The following is a 24,947-nucleotide window of genomic DNA, read 5'->3' on the forward strand; positions in this document are numbered from 1 at the left end:
CCCGCAAGGATCGAAATCCCATTGAGGGCTTTGTCAGCCTAGATGGGCCGTAATTTGATTGTTCCAGCCACTAATCCATCCCCATAGATTGCTCCACAGTAAGCGTGGCTACGGCGGATGTCTCGCCGAACCTCCATGACAGGGCGGAATATTTACATCGCCCAAACTGCAGCAATTGCTTCTGTCACCTTCAACCCTCTTTCTCTATCTCTGGTATTGGGTACATTGGCTGCACCTGCACGCTGAATATCTATCTCTCAAAGTTTAAAGCGCGTGGTAGCCGGCCCTACGTTTGACAGCATATTCTCAGGTTATACCAAGGATTGTGTCAACTCCTTTTACAAAAGGCCGCCGCTCGCTCAACTGCAGCTGAAATACTGAGCATACCACAGCTCGAAGTTTCAAGCAAGTATGCAGAACGCTACGAGCAGCCAAGTAGTGCAGGGCGTATCGGCTGTGCTTGCCGTTGCTGGTCTGTTGTGCTACTTCAGAGACGGGGATTCAACCTCATCGAATCTGACACCAAAGGAAATTGAAGAGCAAATTGGGAGCTGGTTTTCAAGCAGGAACGGATGGACGCTATTCAGCGCGCCGGCGCTACCTCTCGGGCCCGCAATCAGTATACAGCAGGCTGAGAAATTCTGCGGTGCCAATAACCTCCGTCTCACGCGGCACCCTCACGACGGGATGGGAACAAACGGATGGGCCACACTCCTAAGCTTTATCCGACCCGATGTTTCCCTCTCTACCTCAACTACCACCAAAGGCACCACTGGCTTTGACCCCGTGACCGCCTGGTCGGACGTCCCCCTTGTCCCCCTCTCCCTCCAAGACGGCAAGCTCTGCGTCCCCATCTCGCGCGCAACGCTCATGACGCTGTTCGCACTCACCAACGCACGCTGTATCTTTACCTACTCCGACGCCGCCGGCCATCGCGCTGCCTATCCCTCCTACGCGGGTCAGTGGGCTGTCACCTGGCCTATCCGCGAGCAGTGCATCGTAACTTTTGCGGCGCATGACGGAATGAACGCTATGAAAGACGTTTATCCGCCGTCGTTCCCATTGCGTGCTGGGAAGTGCGTCGAGATGCTGGCGGGGATCGTGGACGATGGTATGGGGTGGAAAGCCGCATTTCCTGGCAGGGCGAAGAAGCACGGCCCATGGGTATTGCAGGAGAGGAAGAAGGGGTTTCCGGGGGCGCATGGGAGCCGACACTTGTATAATATGGCGGGTGGGAAGTCGGCGGAGGTAGATTTCTTGGCTCTTGCACCGGCTGGAGATCTGAGTGCCAGCAAGGAAGACACAAAGCTCGATGTGCAGTGTTCGGCGCCGGACATCGAGACGGCAAGTATAATCGTCAAGAAACATGAGCAGGAGCTCTTGAGGCGGGCACTGGATTGTCTGCCTTGGACGCATCTGTCTTGGTCGATGCATCGCGGTATGAGGGATATTCTACTTGCCTATGGGTCTGAGGTCATGAATAGCTATCGCGAGGAGTTGGCAGGTCTGATTGGGGACATTGTGAGAGACAAGAAGAGTGCCTTGGTCGAAGCTGGATGGTCTCCTGAGTTTCTACGGACGTCCATGGCAGAAATGGCTTCGTCATCTGTTATGTTTGGACGGGGAAACAGTGGAGATCTAGTGCGGATCGTGGCTGGTCTCGTGGATATCCTCGTTGAAAATTCCGAAGGCTGCGAATCCATTAACAAAGATCAAACATCTTTCTGGAGAAGCTCTGAGAGGCCGGCGAAGTTAGATTTAGATGGAATAGTGGCGCTGACGAAGTTTTTCGTCTTGGAGTGGTCGCAGGAGCTGAATTACCAGCTCTATCACCAGTTACCCGCTACCGTGTATTTATCATAAAGAGGGGCGCTATTATGAGCACTCCTATGGCTGTGTCGATTTAACACTTCCAAACCAAGCCTGCTGTGATGAACGATCCCATAACTGCTAATTCCGTTCCATTACGTGCCTAGCTTGCCACCCATTTATCCACGGCGTCCACCATGTCGCAATCGGATGAGGTTCACAGCTACGGCCGCAAGGCAGACAGTGAGGTACGTTGCAGCCGAGATGCCCTTTCTATGTTCACATTTTAGGCTATGTATAGCTGACCAAGGCGAGCAAATTCAAGGAGGATATATATTGTACGACAGGTCACGTCAGCCGCCTGCATGTAATTCGGGTCCTTATCAACGTCTCATCGGATACAGCGGAATTGAGATGTATAGGTTAGTGACTATTCGAACATTTTCCAACGTAAGATGATGCACAAGTAAGCTTTTCTCAGTTACCGTGAGGTTCTTGGATGAATGGCATTGAGGTTACTCCGCGTTCCTGTCAGCCCGCGTCAACCTGTGACAGCGGCTACACTTGACAGGGACAGAGCGCCTATTTCTGTCGGTTGTGCTGTTCCTCACATAGGCTATTTCCCCGCACGTTATAGTGCCAGACATGGAACAATGCTACGCTAAGGTAAACTTAGGTGCGCAAGCTCGCGTGCTTCATTACTGAATATAGATCCTCGATTATTGAAAAATTAATATCTGGAAGACCTCCCTTCTCGTTCACAAACTGCGAAGGGCCAACCGGGAAAAATATGAGTATTTTTAAGGACAAATTCAGCTTCAATGATGTATTTTGCCCACCAATATCTAGGAAATACCTCGTGGCAAAATCCTTGATCCTCCAAGGCAAACTGACAGCGGGCTTATAAATTTGCCGGATATCAGAAAACGGATGGTCCCTGAGTCGTCCGGGGATAAAAGACACCGGCGACGCACATATCTATGCACATACGCCAGCCAAGGCGGTGCGGGTTTACGTTCTCGCCCGACAACACTTCAAGGCGTATATTATCTTACTCTTGGCACGATGATATCCAGCGCCAAAGATCGCGAGAAAACGACAAGAGCGGGTGTTGAGATGTGCCGTATTATCTTCACACGATGAACAGAGGCGAACCCAAATAAAATTCCAGGCTTGAGATGAAGTGATGTGAGAAAATAATGTATAAAGAGGACGTGAAATCCCGAAAATCCTTTCCCTTTACTCTCACATCACCTCATCTCAAGCCTTCCAGCTCCAACCAAGCAATTCTCAAAAACAAAACCCAAAGTCATGAAGCTCTCCAACGCCTTCACTCTCCTCCTACTGCCGCTAGCGGCCCTTGCCAACCCCGTCCCCGAGCCTGAGGTCGTGAAGGGTGAAGTCGTGAAAGGCGGCTACACCCCCCGCGATATTATTGCCCTCCGCGACGAGGATGCTGAAGTGGCGGGCCTCGTCCCCCGCGCCACCGTGGTCTGCAAGATCGTCAACGTCGTGACGACTGTCAGCTGCCGCTGGAACCCCTGGCATGCAGGGTGGAATGGCAATGGAAAATCTGCGGTCCGCACCGATTTCAAGCCTAATACAGGCCATGACTTTAGCTGCTACACGGTCGGAGAGTGCATTGGCGGGAACTGGTTAGTATTGCTTTTCTCGGCACGGGAGAGGGCCTTGAATCGTTGGATGAGATAGCTGACAAGGGTTGAAGCACATGGGACTGGGCTCCGAACTGGAGTTGCTATGTTCCAGGATATTACACTGACTCCAAGTGTACCAAGGGTGGGCCTCCCTTACCCTTGTTTTATAGATTTTGAGAGATACTAACAAAGCACAGCTGCCCTCGGACCCTGTCCATGGCCAGATGTGCCAAACAGCTCTCCACCAGCAGGACTATGGGACTAAATCCCAAGACTCATACCCCCTTGTTACTAACACTAGCATGCAAATAGACACCTATAATCGAAGGTTAAAGGTTGAAAAGTGCCGAGGGTGGATGGGGTTGTTGTGAGAGGTGAGCTGGGGTTTGTGCCATTTTATCTTCATAGCTTAGCTACTTCCGTCAAACTTTATGCAGTCGTAGAACATAATTTATGATTACTACGCATGAGTGGTTTCCGTCTCTTAAAATAAACTGGCGGATGAGCGAGGACATTAGAAAGAGACGGCTGGATATGAGAACGTGTGATAAGCAATGTGGCACAGACACTGTCCCGCGGCTGACTTTTAGCAGGCTGGGTCTCCTTATTTATGCTAAACTTGATGATGTATATATTCTGATAGATTACTTTCATTTTTGTATTTATTTTTAAACTTTATACAAGGTTGTGGCTGCTGTTTTCAGCGGGTTTGGTTGCTGCTTTATGCAGCCTCGCTCTGTACGCGGCGTAACCAGTGAGAAGAATGCCAAGGCGATAGTGGCTGTGTATACACGTTGACCTGCATGCCGACATCTTGAAGGTGTCGAGGAATGGCCTCTCTTTCTCCTCGATTAACTCATTCCGACTCCAAATAATTTCTTCCCATGGATGGACTCTCAGCAGCTGCCAGCGGCATTGCCGTCGTCTCCCTCGCTATCCAACTCGCAGAAAGTGTCAAGAAACTCCACGACTTCTGGGAGTCTGTCAAAGACGCACCGAAACATTTCTGTGCAATTCAGACAGATCTGCGATTGTTATCTACGATTCTTGAGAAGATCGATTGTGAAGAGGATTTATCTGATCCATATATTCGCGATGTGTTGAAGAATTGTGAAGGGCAAGTTGCGTCGCTTGTTACAACTGTGAGCGATATTGTTCCTGGCTTCAAGGCTGAAAGTCGACGTACTCGAGCATGGGCTACTTTAAAAGCCGCGTTCAAGAAAGAAAAAGTCGGCGAGTTCAAATCATGTTTACAAGAGACGATGTCAACATTACGTCTTGCACTGATAATGGCGAGGTTAGTCTTCTGTATAGTGCACTGTTTCATCATTACTGAAGTGTATTAGCCATACATCCCATACTACGCAGCATCAAGCACTCAAGAAGGAAATAGAAACCCTTCAACTGCAGCAGACACTTCAACTACACCAGACGACCCAAGCTGTAACGACCTTATCGAAGATCTCGGATGATCTTAACAACCACAAGCTGGAAATACTCGCTGCTGTCCATCAAATGATGCCTGGCAGTTCTAATCCAGTGTACCGACACGGGGTTGAATTTGGTCTCAAGCAGGCATTTGAACAAATATCGAGTGTTACAATGAGCGAGGTCGATGCTCAACCTACACCCTCGACACGACGTTCCACAACCAAACGCCGCCAGGTCTATGAAGGGACAAGAATTTATAAAAGATACCAAACAAGTACTACGAGTACCATTTTTGGTACATTTCATATCTCTTCTCAGACATGTGCACTTATTCCGGAAGGAAGTGACGAGGATGACGACGACGTGCAATACGAGCATTTCACAACAATTCGAGTCCATCCTAGCTGGTGGCTCATAAAAATGGGTTTTCAATATCACATCAATGCTATGATAACGCAAACCTCGCAAGAATGGCGGCCGTTATTTCTCAAGTCTTACGCGGTACCTGACGACGCTATTATTTTTAGCCTCTGCGACACAGGAGACATTGAGGCTGTTAAAAAACTCTTCTCAGCCCGAGTAGCCACGCCATGGGACACAGATTTTAGAGGCTGGACACCCTTGCATGTAAGTTTTAATAAAAGTTAGGTATATGAATATCTCCATAATAGCATCATTCTAGATAGCAGCACAAAATCATGATGTAGAGCTATGCGACATTTTACTAAAAGCTGGTGCATCAAAAAATGCAATGGCATTATATGCTAATAAAAAGCATGATTGGTATGGAGCAACCTTTACTACTAAAAGTCCGATATAATTGTCCTGTTAGGACTTTTATTTAACTTGTTTAATAGGTCTCCTCTTCACGCACTTGTTGAAGCTGGGATACCAGACTCTCGGCGATTTATCAACACCTTCCGTCTTTTTACGTCTGAAATTGATCTCTCAGACGACATTACCCAAAAAGGAGAAATATGTCCTATATATATGATGATTGAATCTCACTGCAGTTCTCGTCGCTATTCTTTCGGCGCAAAAGAAACATACCCAGACACTGCATGGGCGCTCGCTGCTGCTTCGTCAAATAATATGGATATTGTATATCCAGGCTTTTGGAGCGAGGTAATAGACTATGTAGTAATCGTTGAGAGTTTATATCTGGATGAACTACTTAATTCTATTCTAAATATAGGGCCTTCTATTATTACAGGACTGAATACATCTCCATGCGACCGGCGCTCTATTTGTCACAGTTATGTTCAATTTGAACAATTTTTAGAAACAGTTTTAGACGTTTCTAAGCAAAGGTGGAAGCCTTCATATCATCTCTGAAGATGTCAGCTTTCGCCAACCACATACGCCTACATCGCTCTCACTCTGCAGCCCAGAGTCATTCCATCTGTGGGCGACTTTTATAAAAGAATCCGTGGAAAATCTTGAACAATTTTTGGAGGATGAAATTTCTGCTGGTGTGGTGGTAGAGGATGGGTGGGATACAAATTCACTTCGAATTTTGTTTAATATGGATGTTAATCCTTATGAAGAGGATAGCTGTCAATTATGTACGGAGTATACATATAACGACTACTCAGTGGAACATATCAGCTCCATTAGACACCCTTGTTGGGAAAAAAAACTACCTGGGATTAAATGGGCAACATTCGCAACCTAGGCTGGCGGGCCAAATACAAACTCCTCTGCAAAAACTGCTGGAGTCTTTCCCAACAAGAAGTTGAGCAGGCTCTTGAAGATGCCAGAGAATCTGAAGGACCGATTGAGGAAATAGACAGCGAAGACTCGTCAACGGAGTCCGACGCAGAAAGCGAAGAGTTATCATCGGATTATGACTCCCCTTTCCTTCTCTCATTTGGCTAGGACGGTTCTTATGGATTAGAGTTCGGGGATATAAGAAAGTATGCCACCTTAACAAGTCCAACTCACAAATTCACAAACTGATTTATTATTGTAAAGGGACGAACTGTGGAATATCTCGAATGCCACTTGGAAATTCTAATAAAATAGATGGGCAGCTGTTTAAGAAGCGGCAATCATGATAGCATAAATGGACTGAACGCGCCTTGGCTTCGTCTAACATTGAGGTCTCCGAATAACACTAAGCAGCAAGATAGAGTCAACTAGCGAGTCGTTATGTTGAACATCCCCCAATGATGCTGCAAGTTGCTATTTGGTGTGTTGTAGGGGAGGTAGGTGCTTGTTTAACATCACTCTCGTCGGTTTTGCGTATGATTGATGGCTTTGGAGCGGGATTGTGGTTGTATAATTTAACATAGTCATATTCATACTGGCCATCTTGAACAAAAGTAAGACGCTGAATGGGAGGATGCTGCTCTTGAGAACGAGGGTTTTTGAACGGAATGATAGATCTATCTCCCTCATGCAGCTGCACGATACACGTCCTCAATTTCACTTGCATACTCTTTCGTAGTTAACAATCGCACAACCGAACCCTTGCTAGCCCTGTGAAACGGCTTTTCGGGATCGCTAACAATAACCAAGTTCTTCGGAATCCTTGCATGCTCCGGAACAAGTGCATTTGCGCTCTCCAGCGCTGGCCAAACCTCCTCAATCAGAGCATCCGCCGCAATCTTCGGGTCCTTTGGTTCAAGCAATATCCCGCATTTCGTATGATCCCATCCAAACACCAATGCCCCTTTCAACGATGGATGGCTTTGCAAGCTCGTTTCGATGTGCACTGGGTTGACTTTTAATGCGTTGCTGAGGCCGATTATATCGTCGACCCTGCCCTCGTATTTCCACAAGTGCTCAAAGCCGGGGTCTTTGCATCGGCTCACCAAATCCTTTGATCGCCATTCATCTATGTCAGGAAAGACATCAAAAACCATGCGAGACCAAGCGAGGTTTGGGTCGGGCTGCCGCCGGGACACAACTTCGTATAGCTCGGAATCTGGAGCGGTTTGCTCTACTGACGGTCCTGTGATGGGGTGGAACTCCATATACTGCCAGTGGGACTTTGGGGGCGACATCATAAAATAAGCGCCGACTTCCGTGGAGCCGAATACCTGCCAGAGATCTGCATTGGTGTTGTTAACAATCCATTCTCCAGTGCTAAAAGCCAATGGACCTGATATGTAGTGTTAGCAGTGACTTTCAAAATTTGTTCTTGCTCGGACAGGAGATCCATCCAGAGAGAACGATTAGGCCTTGAAATTTATAACGTACCTCCCAGCCAGCATATATGTCGCAACGAACCCAGATATGGGCGTATCTCATCTCTGTACTCCGAGAATACAACATCGAACATGTTTGGAACCATGATGATGCCATCTAGTTCAATCCTCTTCGCAATTTCAACAACCATCTTTCCTGTCAGCGGACAAACTGGTGGGCCAATCACTGAAATTGCTGGGCAAAATATCGCATAGACGCCGAAGAATATTCCACTTAGATGGAAGAATGGAGTGGATGACAGAAATGGCTTGTTCTTTGCAATCATGCTGTATAAACTTAGCGACATTCGTCCTGGTATTGACGGGTTGCGGTAGGAAGCATCCGGAAAGGCCAAAACCTTATTTGTATAGTATATGGGCTTCGGGGCACCTGTCGAGCCTGATGTATGTACTATCATGACAACATCATCTTTTGCTTCTTCCCAAGTCTTGGTGTATAAGTAAGGCTTAGACGGAGTATTTATCATTTCATCCAGGTCCGGAACTTCCACAATCCGCAGGCTTGCCACGAGGCTTTGCAGCTGGATGCACTGTTCCTTGCAATTGCCAGAGTAAAATACCATGCCACACTTGGTGGCTTCAAGCAGCGACACTGTGTTTGGAAGGGCATTCTTAGGGCTTGGAAGAAGCAGCGGATGCCCGATCTTGATAGCAGCAATCTCCATGACCCAATATCTGAAGTCCTGGGTGCCGATATATGCAATCGTATGAGACAAGCTGGGTTGGGATTCTAGCCAGTGTGCAGTGTAGTTCACAGCTTGGGAGAGCTGCAAGGCCGTATATGAATTGAAGCCCTCGGATATATCAACCTTTGCAGACATTGCCAAAACATGGTTCGGGTCTGTAGATGCAAGGCCATCCAGGACTTGGGGAAGAAGCCTTGTCCCGTGACCGACTGTGTCGTTTTGGTCTTGAGGAGAAGAAGTGCCATTCGGGACGGAGGACGAGGAAGCCATACTGATCAATATTCCCCTGGGGCAATGAAGTAAATATCGAAAAAGAAATTGTTGGTCTTTCTCCTCAAAATATAATATCTCGTACATCTTAGTATCAGAGCGCAGGTTATTTTCTCTTTTACTACGTTTACTATCAGCCCATTTTTTGTCAGCTTACAGACTAAGAGCACCTTCTCATACGTACGTCGGTACGTATCTGTTCCCCGTGTATCATCGACCAAATCTACCACCAATATAATCTGTGAACCGGCGAACCGCCGAATCGCTTGGTAGTCTCCATGTTCTTCCGGGGAGGTCAAAAAGGCTAGTGAGTACTAAAATCTCACAAGAGATCCCTTCGACTAAGGCGAACACAAGAGATCTTAGCGGCTGAGATGTTCGCCTTCTTTGCTCTAGTGTAACTTTACATCGTAGCTTTGCGCTGATACAAGCATTCCGTGATGACAAGACAACTTGTCTGCGCTTACGGCAATGGATGCTGACGTGAATCCGAATGCGACAGCAACACGCCTTGTGGTGTCATCCTCGCCTGGTTACCCCCGTTTGATGCTTCTTGAAGCCAATAGGGATTCGATTGATACCTTGGACGTCGGCTATGTGTTATATGATGTGTTTTTTGAGGCGTGCTCGGTCCATTGTGGAATCATTCCTTCGCTCTTCGGTGAAAATTCCGGCCTGGTGGACACAAAATCATATTTGGCATTATATTAACATACCCCTCAAGTTACCATCCAAACTCCCCCCCCGATTACCCCTGTTATCTTATATACGTTACCCCTTCCATTCCCTCACCCCCCCCCCCCCCCCCGGGATCATCGCCCCACTCGCACGTTGTCGGTATCACATTTCTCTTTCGGACAACTTCCCTCCCCCTAATGCTGTCCCGCCAACTCGTGCTTCGCCCTCGAATCCAACTCAACCACATACCTACTATCCATCTCCGCCGGCACCGTCCCCGCCGGATAAAACTTCCCCTTCCCATCCCCCCCCACCACCCCCACACCCCCCGGCCTCCTCTGCCTCCGCAACACCATCCCCAAAGCAATCAAACTCGCCACCAAAGCCGCGCCCAGCACCGCTCCCACCGACGCCCCCACCACAGCCGTATTATCCTTCGGACACTCCTCTGCCGTCGTTCCGCTCTTGGTCTCGCTCACGGCTGTTGTCTGGCCCGCGGCGTCTAGCTTAACTGTTTTGGTTTCCGTCTCTGTTACTACCACCGCACTGCCCGTCAGAGTCGTCGTCGCCCCGCCGCCTAGGACGGTACGTGTGATTGCCTTGGCGATCGGGAGGACGTCGCGTGGGTTTAGGGTGATATGGGGGAGGGAACAGCATTTGTCGCCGTCGGGGCTGCAGCACCAGTTCGCGTCTTCGCAGGAGTGGAGGTTGTATGTGAGTGCGCCGGTATCTATCATCCATCGTCAGTCCTTGTCCCCCCAAAAATCACGCCCTTAACCCCCCCCCCCACGCTCTGCAACAAAAACTCCCACGGAAAGAAAGGGGAGAGGAAACTCACTTTTACAATAAGTCTGACAAGCAACATCCTTCCCCGTCGGATCCGTACACCCATACGCCACCAAAAGCTGCGCAATCGTATTCCCATCCTGACTATAGCACAACCCCCCCCCAATACATATATCCGGCGGATCCTTGGTGAGGTTGCAGCATGCGACGTGGCTACCCGCTGGCAGATCCGCTTGGCATGGTTTGATGTCCGAGCTTTGGAGAGAGCCGTTTACGCCGTAGCATTTTTGGTCGTCTGCTGCTGTTGAGGGGCCGGCGGCGGAGAGGAGGAGGAGGAGGAGGCGCGGGATGAGGGCGGGGAGGTGGCGGCAGTGCATTGTGAGGTCGCTGCGTGCGGTGGGATCGCGGGGTGGGTGGATTGATGGGTGAGCGAGCGACGGCGAGGAGGTTGAGGGTGAGGGCGCGATGGGGATAAAAAAGGCTCACGACGTCGGTCCAGCCATACCGTCCACCCTGTGTCACCGAACCCCGAACACGAGCTATTTCCAGCCACCACCCGGGGTTAATTTTCCCACCCCTCAGCTCTCCCAATGGGGATTTTATGAAGGATTCTGATCTGCGAGGCTGAAGCCTCGGGTGCATAAATGACGGGTCTTGGCGAATCAGAAGATCGGGATAGTAGGGGTGGCCCGGATCCTTCATCTGGACTTTGCGGGACGATGAGGGGGTTGGGGGCTGTGATAGGTGGGTGTGGAGGGGGGTAATTCCACTGTGGGTTACGGCTGGACTGTGCGGGTAGGGCGATGACCGATCCGGGCCGTGGCGCAGGGGGAGCTGGATATAATTTGGAATTTTTGTGGAATTTCTGAGCTTGGGATTTACTGAATAGATGGCATCGCTAGCATCGCTGAATGGGTATAGGCATAGTCGGTGAGCGGAGGAGAAGATGGGGTAGAGGCAGAAGGTTTGATATTGCGATCAATAGACGCCATGCGACAGCCGCTATGGAATGTGCGATATATCTCCCCTCCCCCCCCCAAAAAAAAAGCCAAGCAAGACTAAGCAAAGCCAAGCATACAGCTAGTCAAGCCAGCCAGATGTTAGAAATTATGTTTAAACCATTACTTCCTCCCCAACGACCACCTCAGTTCTCCCACCCCTCCACCCCCCTCTTCGCCCCCCTCCCCGGCTTCCCCACATACCACTCCCCCACCCACCCCTTAAGAATCTCAATCTCCTTATCCACCACCTTCTTCACCCCGGGATCAATATAGTTCTTCAGAATCAAATCACTACAATGGAACCCCCCCGGAATAATCTCCACCGGAATCTCCTTAGTGCTCTTCAGCGGCCCACCGGGCCTGAACTCGGACGACACACCGGCTGTGCGCCATGGGTCGAGTTCGCCGTTGACGTAGAGGAGGCGCTTGGACTTGCGGGGTGACCAGCCGGAGGTGTAGTGGTTGGTGAAGTCGACGGTGCGGCCAAAGGCGGAGTTGGGGGAGCCTTGGGAGGGGGGGAAGAAGAGCGCGCATTGGCGCTGCCAGTAGGCGGCGTTGATGTTGCGGGAGACGATGGTTTTGTGGTTTTTGGGGGCACCACTGGGGAGGGGAGTTAGTATATGTTTCGTAGCCTATTGGGGGGGGGGGAGGGTAAAACGTACTCTTGCCACCATCCGAATGGCTCATTGCACAACATCCACTGCCATTGACGATCAATAGCGTTTCCGACAGTGCGATCAGTGAACAGCTTGTTATCCGGGTTATAAGTATCATAGCACTCAATGGACGCTGGATCCTTGTAACCGAAAATCTGGCACGACTCAGGGAGGTAAACCTCCTTCACCCACTGCGCGTAGCCCTCGAGCGCCTTGACGACACCGACGCCTGCGACGCCGTGGTTGGTGGGCGCGCTGGTGGTGTTGGAATGGGCGCCCTCGACGTAGTCGCAGAATTCCGTCAGGGGGTGGGGGTTGTAGAAGTTGTTGGATTGTTCTTGCCATGGGCCGTATTCCAGGACACTGGGGTGGATTAGCTTTTGCTCGGTCTTTGTAAACTTGCTGCTGGGGGGACTCACCCAGAGAAATCATCATTCCTCAGCTTGCCCAATCCAAACTTATCCTTCAACGCCACCTGCTCCTTCTGCGAACCCTTCGCGAACACCTTATCGATGTACTCCACGACCTTTGACACATCCGAGCTGCAGTTCCTCGGCATCGCCTTCTCGACAGGCACAAAGTACTGCCAGTAATCGTCAATGGCCTCGACTGGCGCACTGCTGGAATGGTACGCCCAGAAGGTACCGGGCGATACGGACTCGGTCCACGCGGAGAGTGAGCCGGCGTAGGATCCACCCATCATGATCCATGGGGCGTGTGCGGCGTCCGATTTGTGCGACGGGTCGAAGGGGAGTTGCACGGTAGCAGCGATGCGCACGAAATCCGCGATGGAGTTGCGGAGAGTGAGCTGCTTCAGGTTGTGGCCGGTGAGGTCATCATAGGGGGAGGATTCGCCCCAGAAGCGGTCTTTGAGAGGCGAGTTAGTCACGGATTCTCAATTGGCAGTAAATGGGGAATTGGGGACGCACGCTCAACCATAACCACAGCGCCCTTAACCTCCTGCGCAAACTTCCCCGTCAGGGTCGCATTAGTGAGATATCCTCCATACCCGCCCGCGGCGGTCTCGCCGGGCGTGAAGAAGATAATTGGCGACCCCGGGCCGGCCCAATGCTCCGAGTTCCACCACACGCGCTGACCGAACGTGTCGCCGTGGGGCGAATCATGGTCGAGCAGCTGCGTGAAGACGAAATTGCCCGTTGAATTCGAGATGCGCGCCGCAGCAGCCGGTGGGAGCGGTACAGCCGGTGGCACGAGACGTGGGCGTTTAGCTGAAGCCGGGGTGAGGAGGGCCAACAGGCCGAGGCTGAGAGCGGCGGAGAGCTGCATTGTCGCAGTTGGTTGTGAGGGGATTGGAGGAAGGAGAGGAGAAGGGACAGAAGGAAACCAGGAGAGCAGCTCAAATCAACGAGCTTGCTGGACCTAGGTGCTTACCTCTCTTGTCGACAAACTGGGCACACGACGATTTATAAACAGGACCATGGCATGAGCAGCCTCGTGCTGGCGCCAGATCGGCACGGTCAGATCGGCAAGGTAAGACAGATGTCTCCTTCCAAAAGCATACCTTGCACGCCGAGGCTAGGGAGATTCCCTTGCTGCCCTGCCACCCTGCCACCCTGCCAGCCACTTTACCTTCCTTCCTGTTGCTATCCACCCAGCCACCCCTGTGTAGCTTAATGCGGGAATCTTGGAGTATTTTATCTCGGTCGTCGTAAATGCGACCTTCTACACCCGTTTCCGCACCCTAGATTGCCTAGGCATGGGCATGACAGTGGGACATTCCTCTTTCTGACCAGCGTCCCCCTCCCCTCACTGACATCGCCCGCTACTGCAGGTTTGCCAGGTATAGCACTCTCAATCCCTGTGTCCCTGTCTCTTCATCCCTGTGGAACGTTGCAGGTGCAGGCGCAGGCGTACGAGAATGCCATAGCAGCTGCTGATTGCGCGCCGGGTGATTTGCGATTGGCAGCGAATGTGGCAGGTGTAGATCGCTGTCTCGGGTGGGAATAGTCGTGTTGTGATAGTGGTGGATAGTGTTGTTATAGTGATCTTGGCGGGAGCGGGGCGGAGGGGCGGGGGGGGCGGAGGGGCGGAGAAGGCGGAGCTTGAAGGAGGAAGCTGGCTGTGATTGTGATTGTGGTTGTGATGCATGAATATGGAAAGTTATATTTATATTTTTGTATGTAAAGGGCATATATCTGCGTCTACACAGCATATACAATATTTTATTATTATTGTTATGATATAGCTTCACATTCTGACAGTTGCGTACTCTGTCTTGTATTTGCATTTGTCCCACTGTCCCCCCAGGTACCGAAACATTCCCAGGCACACCCGAGCCGTCGCCAGGAACAGGAACAGCCGCCACCCACTGCCTCATGCTGCTATAGAAACCATCCAACACCGTGGCTTGCTATAGAAAAATCAATAAGAACACATCTCCACGAGCCTTTGCTATATATTATATATTGTCTGCTATACCTCATCCCATCCATTATAACCCCCCAAGCACAAACAACCTATATAAAAGGGTCATTCACCACCGTTTTCACACTCTATCCGCTATCCCATACAATATTGATCATTTACCCACCGCCATCCCACCACCAAATAAACAACCCTCAATTCTACCCCGATAATATCCAAAGTAGCCATTACAAACTCTCTCCCCTTTCCTCTAAAGCCACGAGATCCATATCTAGAATCCCCCTTACTATCCATTTTCCTTGGTATCGCGTACAACATCACACACGGCACAACTTCAAACGCAGTTCAACCCGTGTGTACCATACAAACATCTCAATCACCCCTCCCGGCCACCCTCCTCGAGCCGCCGAGAATTCAACCACCGTCCGCGCCTAGATCACACAGGTATACCAGCAATTTAGGGGATTAATTATATTGATTATGAGGGGGGATTCCATATCCCTCCCGACTTCGCCGAGGCCGACGCGCATATACAGGGAGAAGAGGGGAGGGAGGGGATCCAGACGCGCCAAGGTATGCTGTACTATGTGACTTATATCACCAATCCCCCTCCCTTCCGACATTCCGACGACGCCGCCTTGCTTCTTCTCTCTTTACCCCGAGAAACTCCTCCTATCCCCCGCGGGTCTATTCTGTATCGATTCTTCGACCTAGAACTTCTCCTCGGGCACAATCACGACCGTGCTAAACAGCGCGTTTACTTATCTCACCACCCACACACCTTCCCCATCTAGCACCCCTCCACCCCTAGCACGCTAGAACCCACAAACCCACCACATAAGCCCGCACAAGCACTACGAGCGCGCATAAGTGCCGATGGATAGCGGCGCGCGTGTACTAGAGCGAGAGGGGCAGGTGTTGGGGGTGTGTGTTTGTGCGTGCGTGCGGGGTTTGGGTGGTGTGCTGTGCAGTGTCCTGGGAGGAGGTGTAAGGTGGAAGGTGTGCTGTACTGGTAGTGAGTCTGCGAGTGAGGGAGGGGAGAGTGAGGGGAAGGTGAGGAGGTGATGCTGGTGAGTTGTACGTGAACCAATCGTGATAACCCAGAGTACGAGGGCAGGTGAGGATGTTGTGTCGATGCTCAGTTGGTGTATAGGCCAAGTCTAGGGCGAAGACGCCGAGAAGGAAGACGAAGTGTAGGGTGAAGACGGCGAGAAAGAAGACCAAGTCTAGAGTTAAGACGCCGAGGAAGAGCTGTAAGATGGGTGATGGGATACATGAGGCAAGGAGTACGACACAAGGAGACAGCAGTGACGCCAGTGACAACAGTGGTAGAGTGGTAATCGTTCTTTCTTTTCAATCCCCTCTCACGAACCCGGGCTCAGATCAATTAATCACTGGCCTGGCCTGACTAGTTCTAGCTCTAGCTAGTCGGTATAAATAGACTATGAATAAGATCCCATCTCATCTCATCTCATTCCCTTGAGGTCTTCTCCAACATCTCTACGCATACAGATATCAATCTTCGCTCACAGTCGCATACAGACTCCCATCTTTTTCTTTTCCCATCTCTTCCATTCCCATCCCATCCCATCTTTTCCTCCCAGACCCGTTCGCTTTTCCCAAAAAAAACATAAAAACCCATATAATAACCCCCAAACTGCCAGTCTTTCAATCTGTCCAGTCCAATTCATCTGCCTCTTCCTTCCCCCCAAAAAACGCCACCCACAAAACCCAAACACACCAAACTAACTCACCGTCCTAATAAAATTCTGATACCGTTCCTCCTCCGACAACCCCTTCGGCGGCGCCTTCACCCTTGCCCCCCCGCCATTCACCTGATTCGCGCTCGTATTCCACAGCACCGCCTCCTCCCCCGTCTCCCTCTTCAGCTCCCTCTCCCTCTCCTCCTCCTTCTTTACTTCCTTCTCGCGTTCCCTCTCCCGATCCGTCACGCCCCGCTCGCGGGGTAGGCGCATAGCGAGTAATACGTACTCCCCCCTCGTCATCCCCTCCATCACCCCATCCATCCACCTCCTCACCTCCTCCTGCGGTCTCACCACACGCGCCAGACTCTCAAGCTGACGTCCCTGTCCCGTCCACAACCTCATCGTAACAGGCTGGTAGTAATCCAGCGCCGGATCATAACCCCCTCCCTCCCCAGCTGAGCCCTTCCTCACGATCAAGAAAGATGCGATCACCTGACCACCCGGCACGTATTCGAGAATGCTGTACTTAGGGAAAAGATACCTATCCCCGTTCCCCCCCACGAACTCGAAGACCACACACGAGAGCTCGGGTTTCGTGCTCACGGGCCCCTTTGAGCGGAGTGCCTGCGGCTGAGGCGGCGCGCCATACGGCGACGCGTGCTGGAGCGGCTTATCATACGGTCGCGGCTGCGCGAGCAACGGCGGCGGTCCACCCTGTCTCTGCGCATGCGGCGGCAAGGGCTGCGTCCCAGTATGCTCCCATTTCGGCTGCACCTGATGCTGCCCCGGCATAGGCGGCTGCTGCGTCTGCAGCGGAGGCGGTGGTGCGGGGGAGGGTTGGGATTTGGGCGGTCCGCCGCGAGCGTTCAGGGCTTTGGTGAGCTCGTCGATGTGCGTCTGGAAGCGGCGCAGTTCGGCGGGCGTGGCTTTGCCGTCGGCGACGATGCGCATTAGGGCCTTGAGATCGGGGGATTTGGCGGCGCGCTCGGCGAGCATTTGGATTACGGGGTCGAAGGTTTTGGCTGGGGGGGCGGGGGAGGGTGCGGGGTGGTGGTTGGGGTTGGAGGGGATGTGTGGCGGATGTGAGGGGTGTGAGGGGTGTGAGGGGTGTGATTGGGGGGTTGGGGGTTGTGATTGTGAGAGCGGTGGGGGCGGTTGTGGTTGAGTTTGTGGAGTTTGAGGATGTGGTTGCGAGATGAGCGGAGGTGGGGGGTGAGGGTGGCCGTTCAGAGGGGGTGGTCCTGCGGGTTGGCCTGTGTGTGTTGGTTCGGAAGGTCGCGTTGGTGTGTCTTGTGGCCTTGATTGTGGTGGGTGTTGAGGATGTGGTGGTTGAGGAGGCGGAGCCGCATGCATTGGGACGAATTGCTGGTGAGGGGCCTGTGGTGGTGGTGGTGGCGGGTGTTGGGGAACGACACCATTAGGCGGTCCGTATTGCATGATGGGTCGATACTGCGGCAGCTGTTGTGGCGTCGGTGGCTGCTTCGGCGTCGTATCTTTGACAACGTACATGATAGCGTCGAAGACGTGTGGCTCGATCGTAATTGTGCACTGTCCGATTTTCGTCATGGAGTCCTTGGGCGGGTTCTTGAGCTCCTCCACCGGCCGGCCATCCTTGGGTTTCTTCTTTGACGGCTTTGTCCAGTACTTCTCGAAGATGCCCTCGCTCAGCCACTTCCTCCTCGATCGATCCAGCGACTCGGCCAAGACGCGGCTGTTTCACAGAAAAAAGTCAGTATATCCGCACGCCAAGCTAATCGGCCATCCCCAAGGTGCATGCTTGCTTACCTCTCGGCAATGGACTGGTATTCGCTCGACGACAAGTCATCTGGTTGTTGCTGCTCGACAGTCGGCAGCGGCTTGCCCGGGACTATGCTCTTGGGAAGTGGTTCCTTCTCGACGACGACGACAGGAACCGGGGTGGGTGGACGCGCAGGCTCGCGGGGCGGCGTCGATGTCCGCTTCTTGCTGGCGGCCTCGACGCGCGACGAGGTGCGGGCGGGGAGCTTGCGCTTCTTGCTCTCCATTCTGTGAGCGGCCACGGCGGCTGCAGAAATCGGAGATGAGTGTTGGTGGTGAGTTGCGTTTTGGTGGTCTGGACGCGTCGGGGCAGTAGATGGAATGGCGGACGGCGGCCGTTGAATAAATTGCTAAACGAGGGTGAGGTGAGCTTGGCTTGGGTGCTGACGCCGCTTTGATTCGGCAGCCGAGATGCGCGGTTGTTCGCGACTACTCAACTTAGATAGTTCATTGATTTATTTCAATCAACGTGATAACAAGATTTGTCACGAATGCGTTGAAGTTGAGGAATTGTATTTATATATCAATCGGATTGATGTGCGTATTGTGTTGTATGTATCTCCATCTCCTGCACCTCTGCGTTTTATCTTCGCCTTCGGCGACACGCGGCCGCATGACAGTTTGCCTCGGGATTCGCTGTTTGCTTGTTTTATAATGCATTTCATGGCCACTTGTATGGTTTCTCTCGAATATTGGGATTACAACTATGTTTGCCGGTTATTTGCCATTAATAGCTGCTGTCCGATGCCCTGTTCTCCTGCGCATGATCGTCGATGATGCTACACTAAGGCTTCTCTTTTGAAAATCGATATCTATCGACCTTTCTAATACGTTGTACAGAGATACACGGACAAGTTGATTTTCGCCCCATCTCCTGGCGCGCCAGCCCTCGGGCTATCAACTGAGTCCGATGCCTCCATCTACTTCTATATTTCACACCTCCCTCTTGGTCTTGGCAGGGACCGGGGCAATCTACGCCATCTGTCTTGGAGCCCTCACAAATCCATTTATCCAGAGGCAGTAAGTCTACGCTCCTCTCTTCGAGTATTTGTCATCTCACTAAGTTGCATTGCAGCGCCTTGTATATGCACAAGTTGCATACAGCATACTTTGAAGACCTCAACAAGCCCGAGCAATGGGGATTTGCTAGTAAGTAGAACGGCTCTATCTTCGACTGTCATTTCTGACGGATCCACAGACAACCAGATTACCCCTTTCAATTTCACAACTCCGGATGGCGAGACTTTGTATGCATGGCACGTGATTCCACCGGGGTTGTACGCCAAGCACGAAGAGGAGATTCTTAAACAGCCATCTGGATTGGCGGAGGATATTACAAAGACGAAGGCATTTGCTCTCCTTACGGCTGATCCACGGGCCAGGCTTATTATCAGCTGTGAGTCCAGTGTGCCTTCCCCCATGGATGTGGCTATGCTAACCTATCACAGTCCATGGGGTCAGTAACACTGCTTAAACGGATAGACCCAACTTGCTAATAGACACTCAGAACGGCGGAACCGTTGCACAAGGCTGGAGGCCAGAAATCTACCGTACACTATCAGATGGTGGCACATCAATTTTCCATATCCTGGCAGTCGATTACCGCGGATATGGCTATTCAAGCGGGGTCCCCACTGAATCAGGCCTGATCACAGATGGAATCGCCACAGTCAACTGGGCGCTGAACGTTGCGAAGATACCCCCCAGCCGTATTGTCATCGTTGGCCACAGCCTCGGGACGGCAGTGACAGCAGCAACGGTTGAGCATTTCGCGGAGCAAGGCGTTAGTTTCGCGGGGGTGGTGGTGATAGCTCCGTTTGCCAGCCTCACTACATTGCTAACGAGATACTCTCCGGGGGGGCTGATACCGCTCTTCGGACCTGTGGGATGGGTCCCTGGGTTCGATAAATGGTTCTTCAGCCTGCTTGTCGATAAATGGAACTCTGCACAGCGGGTGGCAAACATTGCAAGCATCAGCAAACGTCTGAAATTGTTTATTATTCACGCACGAAACGATTGGAATATCCCGTATACCCATTCAGTTTCTTGGTTTGCGGCTGCGGCCAATGCTGCAACTCCGGGGGCCTCGGATGTGTTTGTGGAGACGAAGGCGTCTAATACTGTTCATGTGGGTGATGGTGGGTCAATAAGCACCTGGACGGCACCCGGAAAGTTTATCCAAGAGATTCTTGTGCCGAATGGAGGTAAGTTTGGCATGGGCTCGGGAATGAGGTAGTAAGGATATTGCTAACGTATCCAGGACATAATGTGGTGATGACATTGCCTCCGGTGGCGTTGGCGGTGTTGAAAGCGTTTGATATTGATGAAGAGAATGTGCTGTAGAAGTCGAATTGGGGGGCTTGAGATCGTGGTCTGGAATAGAATAGCTGGCTGTGCCCAAGTAAAGAACGTATAGTAAATACGTATATATACCCTTTATTACTACCTGCCAAAGTCAGCAATCCCTCCCCCCCCTTACAACCCCTATTTCTCAGGCCAACCACCGACAGGCGAGGCAACCTTATAACCAAACTTAACTCCTCTTCATCTAAGCGGCACAGTGGCGCAGTGGAAGAACCACTGTCTGGACAATCTGGCCAGCGGAGGATAGATGAAAGGTTATGGATTCGAGACCCGGCGTGGAAAAGATGAAACCAAAAATGAGAAAGAGTTTGGAAACGAGCGATCAACACGACATGATGTAACGACAAAAAGTAAAATCACAAAGATGATTTTCTCCCTTATCAAATCTCAATAATCGACGAGATTTGATAAGTCTTTTGCATTTTTAATATCTCCAATTCTATTCTTTTTAAGTTCATTTCTCTCTCCTCTAATATTCTATGTAACTGCTCTTCATTGTGATTATCGTTCCAACGGGTTTGAAGCTATACTCTAAATTTTAGCCGTCTTGCTCCGAACCAATCACACAGCTCGGGTCCCTCAATTGAATTCATGCCTCAGGCGCTAAATAACCCCGCCGCCGTTGTACCTGCCACATTTATATAAACACCATCCTCACTTCACCGTACAACAGCAACATCAAAACATGGCCGAAGAAAGCAAACTCATAGACACGACAGCGCCCCAAGAGGCACCGGCCTCGTCCGCCCCCATCGCGGCCACCGAAGACGCCTCCTCCGGCTCCGAAGACGATGCCCCACCATCCACCTCCACCGACCCCAACGCCGCCCCCAAAAAGAAATCCAAGAAGAAGCGCTCGAAGAAGGACCGTCTAAAGTCCGCCGTTGGCCTCGCCTCGAAGGATGATAAGCCCGGCGAGAGCAGCAGCGCTGCGGACCATAACCCCGTCAGCGCCTTATCCAAGTCGCAGCTCAATGAGCTGTTGCTGATGAACCCCGCGCTTGCCCGCGAGGTGGGTCTCAAGGATGGTGAGGAGGCGACGGGGACGGCTATCGAGGCGCTGAAGAAACTGAGTCTGCAGGATATTATGACGGGGTTGGCGGCGAGCGGGAAGAACGCCAAGGATATCGGGTCGTATAAGTTCTGGCAAACGCAGCCGGTGAGGAAGTTTGGTGACACGGGCGAGATTGAGGAGGGGCCATTCAAGGTTATTGATCCGGAGAAGGTTCCCAAGGAGCCGGCGACGATGATGGAGGGGTTTGAGTGGGTTACGATGGATTTGGAGAAGGATGAGGAGCTGCAGGAGGTGTTTGATTTGTTGAATGGGCATTATGTTGAGGATGAGGAGTCGACGTTCCGGTTCAACTACTCGAAGTCGTTCCTCAAGTGGTGAGTAATACTACTAATTTCAAAATACATCGCTAACATCAACTTTCAGGGCACTTCAAGCACCGGGCTGGAGGGCAGAGTGGCACGTCGGTGTCCGCGCCTCGAAGTCAAGGAAGCTCGTCGCATTCATCTCTGGTGTCCCCGTCGCCTTACGAGTCCGCCAAAAGGTGCTAAAGGCCACCGAGATCAACTTCCTCTGCATCCACAAGAAGCTGCGCGCGAAGCGCCTCACACCCGTTCTCATCAAGGAAATTACACGTCGCTGCTACCTGCTCGGCATCTTCCAGGCCATCTACACTGGTGGCGTGGTACTGCCAACACCAGTGAGCACGTGCAGGTACTTCCACAGATCGCTGGATTGGATGAAGCTGTATGAGGTTGGTTTCAGCCCGCTGCCAGCGAAGAGCAAGCCATCATACCAGGTCTCAAAGTACCGCCTGCCGGAAAACACAAACACCAAGGGTCTACGCCCGATGGAGGCTAGGGATATCGATGCCGTTCTGGACCTGTTGAAGCGCTACTTGGCGCGCTTCGATATGGCGCCTGTCTTTACGAGAGAGGAGGTTGAGCACTGGCTCCTCCAGAAGAAACTAGATACCCCTACTAAGGACCAGGTCGTTTGGTCATACGTGGTCGAAGTAAGTTCACTCTAAACCTACAGCTTTCAGTCTCTAACATATCCCAGGACCCCCAAACCAAGAAGATCACCGACTACTTCTCCTTCTACTCCCTCGAGTCCACCGTCATCGACCACCCCCAACACGAGGTTGTCCGCGCAGCCTATCTCTTCTACTACGCCACCGAGACCGGGCTGACAATACCCTTCGACAAGCCCGCCCTCAAGGTGCGCCTGAACGCGCTAATGAACGACTGCCTCATCCTCGCCAAGCGGTACAAGTTCGACGTCTTCAACTCGCTGACTCTGATGGACAACGTGCTGTTCCTTGAGGACCAGAAGTTCGGGAAGGGAGACGGACAGCTGCATTATTACCTGTATAACTATAACGCGAATCCGATTGCGGGTGGGGTGGATCGGAGGAATGAGATCGATGAGGCGGGGATGAGCGGGATTGGTGTTGCGATGTTGTAGGGGGGGTGTGGGTTGAGCCTGGGATGGAGAATAGGAGCATAGCATGATCAATGGGATTTGGACAAAATGTATTAGGTCAATTGATGGACTTGATATCTAACCTCGAGAAGTTTTCTCGTAACTCGTTCAAACTCAAGTGCACCTCCGTTCTCAACCATGTGAAGATCTTGTCAGGTATCATTCCGAGTAGTACACAATAAAGTGTACATTCTCGTCATTAAATCATTTCATGTCGTCTAATCGTATACTGAGATCGAGCTAGAACCATCAATGTCGCTCAAACAATCTTGGTACATCCCCATCCGCGCAACTGTATGCCTTTACATACTCCCAATTGCGGCCCTGCCCCAACTGACTATTAATTACATATAGCTCGCCCTTCACCAACCCACACACCCCTAAAAAAAATCCTGATTAACCCACGCCGCCGAATCGCAAATCGGCTCCTTCTGAACCGCAAACCCCTCCCCCCCAGCCGCCTGCCTATTCGACGTATACCCAAAGCACTGTCCGGGGAACTCATTATTGTCAAACGTATTCCGCCAGCAGACAGCATTACACACAGCCGCCTTGCCCGCCTTGATATCAGCCCTGATCTGCACGTTATAGGCGGCGCAGAGGTTGATGCAGTCATCCAAGCTCTTGGTAGCAACATTGACGACGGTACTCCCGAGATCGTTGGGATAGGAGAGCCCGCAGATCTTCCGGAAGGACATGACGGAGCCGATGTCGACGGAGTAGAGGGTGTTGTTGGAGGAGGGGCAGTCGCTGAGGAGGGTTGCGGAGGGGCCGCGGATTTCAGTGGTGGTTAGGGAAAGGGTGGTGCTTGTGGGGGAGGGGGTGGTTGTGCTGGAAGGCGCGGACTTGGATTTTGTAGGTGAGGTTTGGGAGGGTGTGACATTTGACCCTGGAGGCGAGGTTTCCGAGGGCGTAGACTTCGACTCTGTAGGCAAGACTTCCGAGGCGGAGGTCACTGCTGGTAAAACCGTTGGTGACGAGCCCGCCCTATCTCCGGTTTGGGCCAACACAGAGGAGGATGAAGAACTTTCGGCGTTGATCGCGTCCCTGCTATTTTTAGCAGCGAGGCTCCCTCCTACGCCTCCGGCCACGGCACCCACGACCACAATTGCAATTATCACAGTGAGGAATATCCAAAAAGTTCGCGGCGCAAGACCGCAGATGATGCGATCTGGAGGCGGTGGCGGAGACGGCGCATTCTTCTCGAGATAAGGCTCGATTCCCGAGTAATACTTGGGATGCTGGGCCTCGAGTCCTGTGTAATCCGGGTCATGGAGCCCAGAAAGACCAGGGAGCTGGAGCCCCGAGGAGTCGGGTGCTACGGATTGCAGCCCTGATGAGTCTGGTTGGTGTCTCGAGGATTCGGGCGCTTGGGGTTGGAGGTAGCTGCGTAATCGAGACCGTCGAAGGTCTAGGGGCTGGCCAGGAACCACTTCAAGATCGGAATATGAAAGGACCATGTTGACTGACAATCGACAAATTTTTCACGAGGCCGAAGGCCTCTGCCTATATCTCAAAATAGTCCTAAGATAGCCGCTGTCAAACCCTGCATTTTGACTGTCTAGTTTGAAAATCGCCTTTTAAGCTTTTGACGCCAAATCATGTCGTAGATCTACTGAAACACCAACATCCATACAGGTCCTGTAACAACCCAATGACACAGCTTACCGTCCCCATATCCACCCTTCAAATCCATAATTAGACCTCGAAGACGACGGGTCTGTTGTTTAAAGCGGTTGTATGTGTTTAAGGATAGGCTCTCGGCCGCTGGACCACTAGCCTAAATTGCGCCTCGGCGGTTAGAGGCGATTGGGGGCGCTTCTGGAGATTGGCACAAGCTGAAAGGCAGAAGGCATTCTGAAACTTTGCGGCGCTGTCAAGGGCATCTGTATTTCCGGGTAGGTGGATTGAAATCTGGGAATTAGTGGGATAGAGAGGCGAAAGTGTGTGAGATGAATCCTGAGGGTGAGAAGCGGCGTTTGTTTCTTGTGGAATTGCCAAGGCATCTGGACCT

At 51.7% G+C, this 24,947-nt stretch overlaps 10 protein-coding genes across 10 annotated transcripts; 5 read left to right on the forward strand and 5 right to left on the reverse strand.

Moving 5' to 3' along the window:
* The first annotated feature begins 28 nt into the window (after positions 1-28).
* Positions 29-2,137, forward strand: VE01_03567 (uncharacterized protein). The gene has a single exon (XM_018273054.2). The coding sequence runs from the start codon at positions 412-414 to the stop codon at positions 1,861-1,863; it is 1,452 nt and encodes a 483-aa protein (XP_018132308.1). The 5' UTR covers positions 29-411; the 3' UTR covers positions 1,864-2,137.
* A 398-nt stretch (positions 2,138-2,535) lies between these two features.
* On the forward strand, positions 2,536-3,907 carry VE01_03568 (uncharacterized protein). Its single transcript, XM_018273055.2, has 3 exons — positions 2,536-3,464; positions 3,536-3,606; positions 3,662-3,907. The coding sequence occupies exons 1-3, from the start codon at positions 3,121-3,123 to the stop codon at positions 3,727-3,729; spliced, it is 483 nt and encodes a 160-aa protein (XP_018132304.1). The 5' UTR covers positions 2,536-3,120; the 3' UTR covers positions 3,730-3,907.
* Positions 3,908-4,331: 424 nt separating this feature from the next.
* On the forward strand, positions 4,332-5,769 carry VE01_03569 (uncharacterized protein). Its single transcript, XM_018273056.2, has 2 exons — positions 4,332-4,761; positions 4,811-5,769. Exons 1-2 carry the CDS (start codon positions 4,349-4,351, stop codon positions 5,541-5,543), a joined length of 1,146 nt encoding a protein of 381 aa, XP_018132303.2. The 5' UTR covers positions 4,332-4,348; the 3' UTR covers positions 5,544-5,769.
* A 1,517-nt stretch (positions 5,770-7,286) lies between these two features.
* VE01_03570 (uncharacterized protein) lies at positions 7,287-9,776 on the reverse strand. Its single transcript, XM_018273057.2, has 3 exons — positions 9,234-9,776; positions 8,100-9,184; positions 7,287-8,001 (listed from the first exon to the last, which is right to left on the reverse strand). Exons 1-3 carry the CDS (start codon positions 9,275-9,277, stop codon positions 7,292-7,294), a joined length of 1,839 nt encoding a protein of 612 aa, XP_018132195.2. The 5' UTR covers positions 9,278-9,776; the 3' UTR covers positions 7,287-7,291.
* Positions 9,777-9,935: 159 nt separating this feature from the next.
* Positions 9,936-11,373, reverse strand: VE01_03571 (uncharacterized protein; the record flags this gene model as incomplete). Its single annotated transcript, XM_018273058.2, has 2 exons — positions 10,580-11,373; positions 9,936-10,471 (listed from the first exon to the last, which is right to left on the reverse strand). The coding sequence occupies exons 1-2, from the start codon at positions 10,902-10,904 to the stop codon at positions 9,936-9,938; spliced, it is 861 nt and encodes a 286-aa protein (XP_018132196.1). The 5' UTR covers positions 10,905-11,373.
* Positions 11,374-11,671: 298 nt separating this feature from the next.
* On the reverse strand, positions 11,672-14,136 carry VE01_03572 (uncharacterized protein; the record flags this gene model as incomplete). Its single annotated transcript, XM_018273059.2, has 4 exons — positions 13,114-14,136; positions 12,604-13,051; positions 12,191-12,547; positions 11,672-12,128 (listed from the first exon to the last, which is right to left on the reverse strand). The coding sequence occupies exons 1-4, from the start codon at positions 13,469-13,471 to the stop codon at positions 11,672-11,674; spliced, it is 1,620 nt and encodes a 539-aa protein (XP_018132197.1). The 5' UTR covers positions 13,472-14,136.
* Positions 14,137-15,299: 1,163 nt separating this feature from the next.
* VE01_03573 (uncharacterized protein) lies at positions 15,300-18,610 on the reverse strand. Its single transcript, XM_018273060.2, has 2 exons — positions 18,061-18,610; positions 15,300-17,986 (listed from the first exon to the last, which is right to left on the reverse strand). Exons 1-2 carry the CDS (start codon positions 18,297-18,299, stop codon positions 16,315-16,317), a joined length of 1,911 nt encoding a protein of 636 aa, XP_018132198.1. The 5' UTR covers positions 18,300-18,610; the 3' UTR covers positions 15,300-16,314.
* Positions 18,611-18,725: 115 nt separating this feature from the next.
* VE01_03574 (uncharacterized protein) lies at positions 18,726-20,645 on the forward strand. Its single transcript, XM_018273061.2, has 7 exons — positions 18,726-19,092; positions 19,148-19,221; positions 19,271-19,468; positions 19,521-19,528; positions 19,580-20,276; positions 20,333-20,526; positions 20,583-20,645. Exons 1-6 carry the CDS (start codon positions 18,983-18,985, stop codon positions 20,413-20,415), a joined length of 1,170 nt encoding a protein of 389 aa, XP_018132191.1. The 5' UTR covers positions 18,726-18,982; the 3' UTR covers positions 20,416-20,526; positions 20,583-20,645.
* A 448-nt stretch (positions 20,646-21,093) lies between these two features.
* NMT1_1 (glycylpeptide N-tetradecanoyltransferase) lies at positions 21,094-23,177 on the forward strand. The gene is made up of 3 exons (XM_018273062.2): positions 21,094-21,825; positions 21,875-22,463; positions 22,511-23,177. Exons 1-3 carry the CDS (start codon positions 21,122-21,124, stop codon positions 22,913-22,915), a joined length of 1,698 nt encoding a protein of 565 aa, XP_018132192.1. The 5' UTR covers positions 21,094-21,121; the 3' UTR covers positions 22,916-23,177.
* On the reverse strand, positions 23,030-24,877 carry VE01_03576 (uncharacterized protein). Its single transcript, XM_018273063.2, has one exon. It carries the CDS (start codon positions 24,391-24,393, stop codon positions 23,314-23,316), a length of 1,080 nt encoding a protein of 359 aa, XP_018132193.1. The 5' UTR covers positions 24,394-24,877; the 3' UTR covers positions 23,030-23,313.
* Positions 24,878-24,947: the final 70 nt, after the last annotated feature.

The sequence above is a fragment of the Pseudogymnoascus verrucosus genome (assembly GCF_001662655.1).
Source record: "Pseudogymnoascus verrucosus strain UAMH 10579 unplaced genomic scaffold scaffold_11, whole genome shotgun sequence".
In the NCBI taxonomy this organism is placed as follows: domain Eukaryota; kingdom Fungi; phylum Ascomycota; class Leotiomycetes; order Thelebolales; family Thelebolaceae; genus Pseudogymnoascus; species Pseudogymnoascus verrucosus.